The 11,168-nt window shown below is 40.4% G+C and overlaps 2 protein-coding genes across 4 annotated transcripts in view; both read left to right on the top strand.

Annotated features, from left to right (window-relative positions):
• On the top strand, positions 1-6,422 carry LOC113170779 (V-type proton ATPase subunit C 1-A). Its single transcript, XM_026373029.1, has 13 exons — positions 1-134; positions 623-783; positions 1,342-1,409; positions 2,455-2,540; positions 2,982-3,076; positions 3,300-3,391; positions 3,818-3,916; positions 4,013-4,081; positions 4,204-4,296; positions 4,591-4,684; positions 5,391-5,488; positions 5,638-5,764; positions 6,071-6,422. Exons 2-13 carry the CDS (start codon positions 652-654, stop codon positions 6,167-6,169), a joined length of 1,152 nt encoding a protein of 383 aa, XP_026228814.1. The 5' UTR covers positions 1-134; positions 623-651; the 3' UTR covers positions 6,170-6,422.
• A 2,110-nt stretch (positions 6,423-8,532) lies between these two features.
• Positions 8,533-11,168, top strand: part of LOC113169558 (protein spire homolog 1-like) — a 28,899-nt gene continuing 26,263 nt past the window's right edge. For all 3 annotated transcript variants that reach the window (XM_026371070.1, XM_026371069.1, XM_026371071.1), the window contains exon 1: positions 8,533-9,007. In XM_026371070.1, coding sequence (XP_026226855.1) covers positions 8,695-9,007 — 313 coding nt within the window. In that variant the 5' untranslated portion in view covers positions 8,533-8,694. The remainder of the gene's footprint in view (positions 9,008-11,168) is intronic.

Raw genomic sequence — 11,168 nt, 5'->3', positions numbered from 1 at the left:
CTGACTCTGATGCTGCTGTCAGGAGACCTCACGAACTGCAGGCGTATTGAATGGCAACTATGAACATTATCAAGCCGTAGAAACACTACAGAAAGCTCTAATTTAACTGTAAACGGACACATTTCAACGTAGAGGTGAGTGTAATTGGTAAACAACAACAGTAACCACCTGTGGTGTTGTTGTTGTGATTAAAGCTAAGTGGCTAACGGGGGCTAATCCCTGCTGTATGTTGCTTGACCTTAACCATCTCTTTAGCAGCTTCGTTTGATAAACAGTGTTATCTAACATTTGTTTATGATTTTCAGACTTTAGTTAACTATTAGCAAATAAACGTTACAGCTAGAAAAACATTATTGTTAGTCTGTAATGGACGCTGAACGAGCTCCTGTTGTAGCATTATTGCCTTAGCTTACTTAACGTTACTAGTAAACAGTATCAGTGTATTTCGTCACAACTACAGTTTTTAGCTAACATTTAGCTAAATCTAGAGACATATTAACATTGTTATTTGGCTGAGTTACAGCCAAAGTGGAGTCACTTACAAAAAGACAAATAAATATCAAAAATGAACTGAATAATATTGATGACAGCAATTACAATAATGTTACTTTTTTCTCCCCAGTTTTCCTTGGCTGCACCACTGCTGAAACAATGACAGAGTTTTGGTTGATCTCTGCACCTGGAGAGAAGACCTGTCAGCAAACATGGGACAAAATGATGGCAGCCACTACACGTACCAACAACCTGTCCACCAACCATAAGTTTAGCATCCCAGACCTTAAGGTTAGCATTGACTGTTCACCTGTACTCAGACATAGATGAACTCTGTGATGATATGCTGCAATTAAAGAGATCTCTAGATCTATCTATATAATTTCCCATTTGAACATAGGTTTGATCGTGGTTGTAGATGTAAAGGTAGGCTGATATAAAAATGACTTACCTTGTATATCCACTGTCAAGAATAAGCTGATTGTGTGTGTGAGAAGCAGCCTTCACATAGATCTGTTGGGTGCAGCGCTGAATAAGGTGAAGCTTTCATGCACAGAGCAGCTTTGCTCAACTGGTTCCTCTCTGTGGTGAAGGTGAAGTAACCTCGCTGACCTTGCTGCCACATGGGGCTGCAATGCTCTCCTGGAACTGTTACCAATGCATGAGCGGCTCTGGACAAAGAGGCGCCGTTCTAAGCACACAGGGCCCCTGAATGTCACTGTCGGCTGATTGAACCTCAGATGTCACTTTTGAAACACAAACCCGCTGATTGAAATCTCAGGACTGATGATTCAAAGGTTACAGTGCTTTCATGTCTTATTTAATATATTTTTTTGTTTCTCAAAACAGGTTGGGACACTAGATGTGTTGGTTGGACTATCGGATGAACTGGCCAAATTAGACTCCTTTGTTGAAAGGTATACTTCCTGCAGTGTTCTTAATCAGACTTAGGCTTAACTTTGCTTTCCTCTGCCCCTGGAGGGATATAGTTTTAGTGGTTAAATTGTTATTTAATAAAGCTTTCACAAAAAATACAGTCTAAATGTTAAAGAGTGATTAAAAAAAAAAGTCTCCCTTAAGGGTTACTGCACTGATGTAGCCGGGCTACCTTTCCATAATCCCTTTCCTTGCCTTGTAACAATGAGGAATTTCACAGGGGCTGAGGCTAGTGAGCCTCACAGTCTAAACTTGGTCATTTACAGTTGGGTGACACACCAGCAGCTCTTTCTTTAGTCATATTTATACCAGATGACCTATGTGCCCCAGTATGTTTGACTGTAATTTATAGTCTTTTGGAAATGTGACATCTAAAACTCACACACAGCCATTACTGCCTGAGCTCTGCTCTGTCTGTGGATATTTCCAAGGCTGTGAGAAATATCAACTTTGCAACATGGTTACACTTGTTTGACTATAGCCTCACTTTACTCTAGCTTCTGTTTGAAGTTTTATTCCAGAATTACTGTATGTGGTTAAAATACTTAATACAACATCTAAGAATACTTAACAAGTTGCCAAATTTTCACCCAATAATGTATTTATTCGTTTTGTTTAAGCTTGAATGAGATAGTTTTGTTTTGCCATAATTAAAACAAAAAATGTATTATGCATAGTTAAAATTAAACCGAAGTGCCACATGAATGAACTTTTTAGTCATGCTGTGTGACTTGGCTCTCAGTCTTTCTTTGGCGTCACTACTGTAGACACAGTTCTGCTTTGAACAGTCTGGTCAAAAATCTTGAACCCTGAAAGTCTGCCATATTATAAATTGCCTTGTCAGGAATTACCCCAACAGGAAGATGTGAAACTTTTTGATGTTCGTGTATGTTTGTGTTCACTTTGGAGGATGAGGTCATGGTGGTCGTGTGAGCGTGAGCAGGGTGAATGTGTAGTTCACTTTGACTTTGTGGATGCAGTTTGTGTTGGCAGTGGCGTGTTTTGATATCTCCTGGCTGTTCACAGTGTGGTGAAGAAGGTAGCTCAGTACATGGCCGACGTGCTGGAGGACAGCCGAGATAAAGTACAGGAGAACCTGCTGGCAAATGGAGGTACACTGATGGTTACAACACAGCATCTCTCGATTATGTTACTGCTAAGTTGACAGTTTTTAAACCATAAAGCTATCACATGGTATCTTCTATTGTGCAACTTTGGACACACTAGTGTTGCTAAATATCCCCTGTTCATATTCTCTAATGTTGCATAGTCACATTTTAAGAGTTGGATCATTCCATTCATACATCCATGTTGTCAAACGCATGTCCACTTAAGGGCTGGATTATTCCAATGATTAAAAAAAAATTCTATAGACATATCAAATATTTGCATGAGTTGGTACCACTAATTATGTTTTTTACTTGCTTTTAGATTTAGTTGAAAACCCTTTTAAGTGTATTTACTGTACAACTGATCTTCATGTACCAGTTAAGCTTACTGAAGTGGCATGAAAAGCCGGTGATGATGATAGCAAGTTTTATTCTCTCTTTCAGTTGATCTTGTCACCTACATCACAAGATTTCAGTGGGACATGGCAAAATATCCAATCAAACAGTCGCTTAAAAACATCTCTGAAATCATCTCAAAGGTAAGTCTGTTCATTTGATTAAAAGTTATACTGGCAGTGATAGAATACTTATTTAGATTAATCAGAATCTATACAGGAATGTGTGCAAGAAATGCAAGCTTAAAATTTTTGTAGCTTAGTGGGGCATCATCACTGTCTGGTTAGTGTTTTATTTGCCATAAATCCCATGTTATACTGTTTTTGCAGTTATAACTAACATCTAATATCTGTTCATCCTTTACAGCAAATAACTCAGATTGACAATGACCTGAAGACCAGAGCATCAGCTTATAACAACCTGAAAGGAAACCTGCAGAACTTGGAAAGGAAAAATGCGTAAGTAAACAATAAAAGAGAGGATAATGTAGCCACAGCAAACAGCAAGAACACTTTGGAACAGTTTGGAACATAAGGATCACAAAGGTAGTTTTCCCTCATAAACAAACACAGACTTTTAAAAATGGTCATTGACCGAGAGCACATTTAATTTGTTATATAACACAGCTCCAACATTTAACACTCCCTCTACAACTCAACTGTTGCATCAGAATATGATGTCAACTCACCTATAAGTCACTGATTTGATGTCACTCTTCGCAGATTAAATTTATTCACTTCTTTTTATTGGTTTTACAAATTCAGTGATATATGGCCATGTTAGCATGCTCTGAAAAGTTACCATGACTCTGAAATGCTTTGTCAACACTGTGCACTTTCACTATGTTATGACCATGTTATTGAAACACTGCTTTGTGCCACCAGGGGGAGCCTACTGACTAGAAGCCTGGGTGACATTGTGAAGAAGGAGGACTTTGTGCTGGATTCAGAGTACCTCATCACTCTGCTGGTAGTTGTACCAAAGTGAGTGTCTCTAGTGTTTTGCAATGCACATGACTATATCTTATGAAAGATAAATCAGATGCTATCTTTCTACCTCCTTTTCCTTTATTCTTTCAGGACGTCATACAGTGACTGGGATAAAACTTATGAGACACTTGCTGAGATGGTGGTGCCTAGATCCTCAAAGTGAGCTATCTTATTCCTAACAAAAACATGCATTTTATCATATATGTAGAGCTTTTTTCTTTTGTAGCTGTTTCTTTACAGTAGGATAACCATTGCATGCCCGTGTTTTTTCTTTTCCCCAGTCTGCTTTGTGAAGACAATGACAGTGGACTGTTCAGTGTCACCCTATTTAGAAAAGCCATAGATGACTTCAAGCACAAAGCCAGAGAGAACAAGTAAGAATACGCTATCACACTTTACCATCACACCGCTCTGTGTGAATCGCAAAAAAGGATGCATGAAAAATGTAGAAGGCACCCCTCTCCCACACAGCTCAAACTGAATATTTAAAGTAAACGGAGCATTTCTGTGATACAGTGATCACAGAACAGTTCTATTATTTTCCCAGAGCTGATAATCCTCACACATTTATTGCATGTGTGAAAGATACAGCTGGAATCATCATACAACACTAAAAACATCTATGATCAGATGAAGCAGTTTTTTGTCCTGTTCATCTTTATTTCCAGGTTCATAGTGAGAGACTTTCAGTACAATGAGGAGGAGATGAAGGCAGACAAAGAGGAGATGACACGGCTGTCCACAGATAAGAAGAAACAGTTTGTAAGTGAAATGTGTGTGTTTTAAGTGTACCAGTGGTTTGGCAAGTTTTGTCCTATTAACCTCTCACATCCAGACAGAGCAGCTGGGATTTTTCAAAAACATTCTCACATACATATAAATGGGTTGTGAAATGTGCTCAGTAAAGCTATGAAAGTTGATGACTGCGTTTTATCATCCTACAAATATTGTGACTGACGATCACATCACGTTTATGCAGAAAACCAGAAAATAGTACCTTTATTATATTATTACTACATTTAGTTGAAAAAACAACTCAGGTAACAAAGCATAATTTAAAAGTCTCCCTTATTTTACTAATGAATTAATTTCAGTGTGTACTACTCTTACATTGTAACACATACAAACTCATGTTCCCCATGTTCTTCTGTGATGAACCTCAGACTGGAAGATTTTTTCCACTGTGCTCTGTGCAAGAAAAATAGTATGCTTTCATCAAAGAACAACAAATTAAAGGCTGAAGCAGTTTGAAATGTGGTTTAATGTGCAAGCTGTACAACAAGCAGAACTCAGAAAAACTGGAAAAAGGTTTCTTATTTACCAGCAGTGCTGCAGGAAAGGGATTGTTTAGGAGAGAAAGAGCAGAATGGAACGATCTGTCAGAGTTTAATTAAAAAAAAAAAAAAAAAGACATTTGAGTTACTGTTTGAAATTGCACTTTAACACTAGCTGCATTTCTTCTTCGCAGGGCCCACTAGTTCGATGGCTGAAAGTGAACTTCAGTGAAGCCTTCATTGCGTGGATCCACATTAAAGCACTGAGGGTCTTTGTGGAATCTGTTTTAAGGTAAACTGAAGCTCTTTGTGTGTTTGTTTAAAAGGACAATACGTGATTTTCCCAAAGTGCGCACAACTGTACAAAAGCTCAAGCATAAAATTCCACTGATAGCTGCTCCTGTATGATTGGTGTGCATGTGTAATGTGGTGTTCGTCCAGGTACGGGCTGCCAGTGAACTTTCAGGCCATGCTACTGCAGCCAAGCAAGAAGACCATGAAGAAGCTGCGGGAGGTGCTCAATGATCTGTACAAACACCTGGACAGCAGTGCAGCAGCTATCATTGACGTGAGTAGATGGATAATATCGTTTAGTGGTTTTAACTACTTTACCTACTGCAAGGCACCATATTATTATCATGACATAAGTTATGATACAAACTATAATGTCAGCAGCTTTTTAATCTATAACTGAAATGATAAAACATGCAATACATGCATTACCTCAAGAATTATATACAGTAAAACACCTGTTTTATCTCAAAGTAACATGTCGTTTTAAGTAGTAACTGCACTTAGTAAAAATTAGCCCAGATGTTAAACTGCACTGCAGTGTACACACTCACTAATCAGTGTCTTGTCTTTTTTTCTTCAGTCTGCGATGGACATCCCTGGATTAAACCTGAGCCAGCAGGAGTATTATCCTTACGTCTACTACAAGATCGACTGCAACCTGTTAGACTTCAAAGTTTAACACCTCCCCTAATTTTATCTTTATGTTGAGTGCTAATTAAATTATGTTTTTCCAGATATTCCCCCCTCCACCCTATCCCACCGCTTCTTCCCTTCACCACCCCCCTGTCCTCCTCCTTGCTGTCTCCTCCTCCCATCAGCTGCTTGAATGACGATGCTGCATGTTCATTCCTTGTGGTGAAACAGCTCAACAACAAGCTTGTACCACTTTTACAACCAAGGGACAAAAAAAAAAAAAAAAACGAAGAAAAGAAGACTTTAAAGAAATAACTTTTGTTTACAGTTTATTGTTCAAGCCACATTAATACTGTTGCTTTTTTGATGTGAAAATGATGAAAGTGAATTCAAACATGCTGGAGAGTTGTATATTTACTGTATCATTCCACAGGTGTTTTGTGTATTGTTAGCTGCATCATCAGTGTCGATGTTCACAGATTTCTCTTTATATATGGGTCATTTTATCATTGTACCCATGGCAACCAGACTTGTGTGTTTCCCAGATTGTGGGATGCCCCTGCAAACAGTGTAAAACAGAGATTATTAAAGGAGTGTATGTTGTCGTCCTATGTTGTGTATATGTGCTGTCAACAAGAGATCTATATCTGAGTATTGTGTAAACCACTGATTGAATAAATATGATTAGAAACAAACCCACTGTGTGTCAGTTAGTGAATGAATTAAGACGGATCGAGGAAAATGGCTGCACATTTATGATTTATCATTACATGTACGATGGGACAGAAGTCAAAAGGTGGCGTTATGTAGATGTCTCATGTGAAAGGAATGAGATTCATAATCTGATCATGAATTTGTCTGTGTGCAGACGAACTTCCCTTAATGCCTTGTTATCATTTGCAGAGCCGCCTGTATTTTCGAGGAAACAATTTTCTCCCCAAATCTCTTGGAATCTAATCAGCTGTGAGGAAAACACTTGGTGGAGACTTGCTGTGTACCAACAGTAGAGGGCAGCAAACAGACACTAGCCGAGCACCCTGCATGATATTTGTAGCTCATAGAAAGTACACACTGGCCCCTGGACAGTGTTGGAGAGTAGTGCAGTACTTCTGTTTATACTAGTAGTTGAACTACATTCATAAAAGTAGTTAAAGTACTGTACTCTTTTTTTGCAGATGGGATTGTTTTCTGTAAGACAGATTTAGGTATCGGGTGTTAGCTCACCTGTGAAAAGTAGTTTTTGCAGTTTCTAATGTTTTGAATCTGAAAATTTTTTAAACTAAACTTGAATATATTAGATGTCAGTATTGATAATTTTTTTATTTACAACACATAAGTTGTTGAATGCTATTTAAACTGTGGGTATCCTACTTGTTGGGTTTGCATGTGATTTGTTAACAGGTATGTACTTTTTGCAATAAACGCTATTATTACTGCTGGTGTGTAACATACAGTTAGGTCCAGATGTATCTGGACAGTGACAGAGAGCCTTTATGATTTTGCCCATATACACAACCACAACCAGTCAAAATGTGATCAAAGTGTTTCCCCAACACTGACCCTGGTTCCCTTTTTAATTACATATTTACATAATTTTATGAATAGTTCATGTGTTATTTAATGTAAAATCTCAATCTGAAATGTAACCTTAGCTGTTAAGTGCAGAAAGAATACGTATAATACAGCATAAAATGAAAACCATCAAGTTCCTCAGTATTATACTTATTACTGCAAACGTGCACATGCAGATCTGTATGTATGTTGCACGTTCCATTAGTGTGAAGATAAAGTCAGGCAGGAGATCTGCACACGGTGTTAGGTCCCAGTAAACAGCACTTTAACAAAGCACAGCTTTATTAGCAAAGGTCTTTATGAGGTGTTTCCACATAAGCTCCAGGGAGCAACTCACACACATAAATGAACACACCCATCAGTCAGGGGGTTGTAGCTGTTTGCAGAGCTGTGTCCTGTCTGAAGGGAGGATACTAAAGGAGACAGGAATAATAATTATTCAGCAGAACAAAACTGATATTATTTTTATATAGAAACTTAAAAAAAAAAAGACAAAAAAAAAAAAAAAGAGAAGGAAATCCAGACTCTTGATTAGTGCTGCAGTCAAACACTAATGTTTTGATTCTAGTATAATATGATTCTATTATGATCTGTCCAGATAAGCATGTGAATAGTATCCAAACATGAGTATTACTGCAGAATATCTGTGGATCTTAGTTCAACTGTCCTGTACTGACTCTGATCTGTGTGAGCAGAAAAGGAGAACAACAAACAGACGAATGAGAGGAGACAGAGAGAGAGAGAGGGAGAGAGAGAGATCATGTGATGAAGGAGTGAGTGTGTGACTTGCTATGTTGGGATGTGACACACACACACACACACACACACACACACACAGTAACTGTGCTGGTACCGAGGCGTCGAAACACAGCCACCGCTGCTGCTGCTGCTGCTGCTGCTGCTGCTGCACAGGAAGCATCCATGCCTCCAGCTCTGTGCTCCCACATCGGCCTGGACCTCCTGTCGTCATCGGGCCTCCTGCGCTGAGATAATGAAAGGATGGCGGAGCAGCGACGCGGGGACCACCGAGGAGCGCAGGAGGAGCAGCACGACGCGATGAACCCAGCGACGGAGGAGCTGCCTTTGGAGGACATACTGAGGCTTTATAACCAGCCCATCAACGAGGAGCAGGCATGGGCGGTGTGTTACCAGTGCTGCAGGACGCTGGCGGAGGACCACAGGAGCTGGAGGAGGTCCTCCGCTACTGCCGGGACATCGTCGGCTGAGGCGGCTCCGAGGAGATTATGTGGACCGGGGGATGTTAGGATACAGAAGGATGGCTCCGTGAGGGTGGACTACCAGGACTGTGAAGGTAAATATCGTGTGAGACTCAGTGTTCCTGCACAGCACGCTGCCCGGATCGAGGCCAAAGCATCACTTGCATTTCACCCACTGGAGCCGAGGTGCTGTGATGGGGACGGCTGCGTGATCCTTATGTAAAACACACCAGATGTATTACGGTGTTATCAGGGCACTGTATGACTAAAATGACTAGCCCTACACATGTGCAGGCCCCTTTTCTTTCCTGATCAGGTGCTTGTTTGTTTTGCAGGATTATTGCTCTGTAATCTCCAGCGTGGTAACAAGAGCAGAGTCGTTTTAGGCTTCGGCACACATGACCTGATCACAGATAAACAAAGAATGTCTCTCCTCCAGCCACAGACCTCTGCTGCTTTCACTGCCGTGGGCCCTCACCAGCATCACGGGCCCTCACACACACACACACACACACACACACACACACACTGTTGTGCTTTCTCGTAATTTCCACTGATTCCCCATCACTGCAGGCATGTGTGCATCATGTGGTTTCATCTTTTATTCAAGCCGTTTGCCACTTCCTATCAGATCAGGGTGTTCATCCTGCTTCAGCTGATTAAAGCCTGCGTTCACCGGCTGATATGTTTGCATTGATTGGATGGACGTGTGACCTTATGGCCCTGCGCCTGCGAACAGGGGAAAAGACACAAGCGGCACAGGTGGAGGATTTTTGCTTTCACGAAGAAGCACTTGACTCCCTGTGTCTCCTCCTAACTACCCGTGCAATTAATGAAGTGTCGTAAAAGCAAAGAGTTGGAGCCCTGCTGGCAATTCAAGTTGAATATATTCAAGGGAGAGAAGTAAAGCGTGCTGTATGAAAGATCACTGCAATGTTCTGGAAATGTTCCTTTAGGGATTTCCAGTGTGTCGGTGGGGCCCCTCATAGCTTTTATGGTGACTTGATTGTTCTTTATGTTTATTGCTCAGAGTGTTACTTGGCCTGTGTTTGAGCATCTAGTTCCAAATGAACAAAGCTGTATTGCTATGTGATGTGTGTGGTGGTACAGCTGATGGGTGTGTCTGTGGAGGATGACATGCACTCGGACCAAACACATGGTGTCCTGTCAGATGGAGGCCTGCTATGTTTACTGGCTGCCGTAATCACATTTGCTCACAGAGCGCAGAGCAGACTGACTAAATGCCTATCTATCTGTGTGTACCTGAGGGATGGGCTCTTGACTCAGCGACAGTGCACATGCACACGCACACACGCGCTCACACGCACGCACAGACAAAGACGCTGCTGAGTCAATGTTCTGGCTTTTGATCCAATAAATGCACCACAGGCTTTGTCTAATCAACTTTTATGAGCCAATCGGAGAGGCACAGCTGTGATGAAGATGCCAGTTGAGTCCTCTAGGTCTGTATAGTTAGCATGAATGGGCTATTTTTAGGAGCATGGACGCAACCATTGGAGAGGGGAGTCTGGGCCTTAGTTCCTCTGTTGCTCATGAAATGTTACATGTGCATTATGCTTCTCAGTACCAGTCAGAGGTTCTGTTTAGTGGTTGGTCCAAACATATTAATGCATTCCCAAACCAGCCTTTAGCCCTGTCAAGCACTCCTTCATTTACATCTCCTATCATGGTCTTTGTGTTCATTTGGATTGATTTTAAGATGAAAGTTATTTTACTCTTTTAATTATTTATGATGTTTAGTATTTTTTTTCCCAAATAACTCACATTTTAAATAATAAATATAATTTATTGACAAAAAAAATCAGTATTTACAGTGTTGACTGTGCTTCATGACTGTACGCTCTGACAGATGAAGTGGGAATTGCTGATTTGAGACAAATGTGAATAATTTGTGATCACTGATGTGGTTTTAGTTTTTCAGACTACATTTCTGGTTTTATTGCCACTTAACTGTGGTTTGGAGCACAGCCTCTCTCTTCACTATACACTAATGTCAATAATTAGATAAATCTGTGGCCAAACCATTATCAGATCAGAGCTTCACAAGTCCTAAATACTTCTAAAACTCTCATCTGCTAAAATGACTTTGAATCCTTGAATCCTACTTTGTCGATCTTACTTGGTATTATATCTGAATACATCATGGGAAAGCAGCTGTAATCTACTGATGCAAGTTACGGTCATGAGATGATCAGTGTCACGGCTGCAGTGACGTTGCATTTCTGCTAGTTACGG

This window comes from Anabas testudineus, chromosome 16 (assembly GCF_900324465.2).
Source record: "Anabas testudineus chromosome 16, fAnaTes1.2, whole genome shotgun sequence".
NCBI lineage: Eukaryota > Metazoa > Chordata > Actinopteri > Anabantiformes > Anabantidae > Anabas > Anabas testudineus.
Note: the sequence above shows the minus strand (reverse complement) of the source record. Positions and strands in the feature narration are given on the sequence as shown.

Bases quoted from the DNA above. Each gene is read 5' to 3' on its own strand.
- LOC113170779 (XM_026373029.1), top strand. From the start codon at position 652: ATGACAGAGTTTTGGTTGATCTCTGCACCTGGAGAGAAGACCTGTCAG. The intron at 3,917-4,012 runs GTGAGTGTCTCT...TTATTCTTTCAG, and splicing joins CTGCTGGTAGTTGTACCAAA to GACGTCATACAGTGACTGGG. The intron at 5,489-5,637 runs GTAAACTGAAGC...GTGTTCGTCCAG, and splicing joins TTTGTGGAATCTGTTTTAAG to GTACGGGCTGCCAGTGAACT.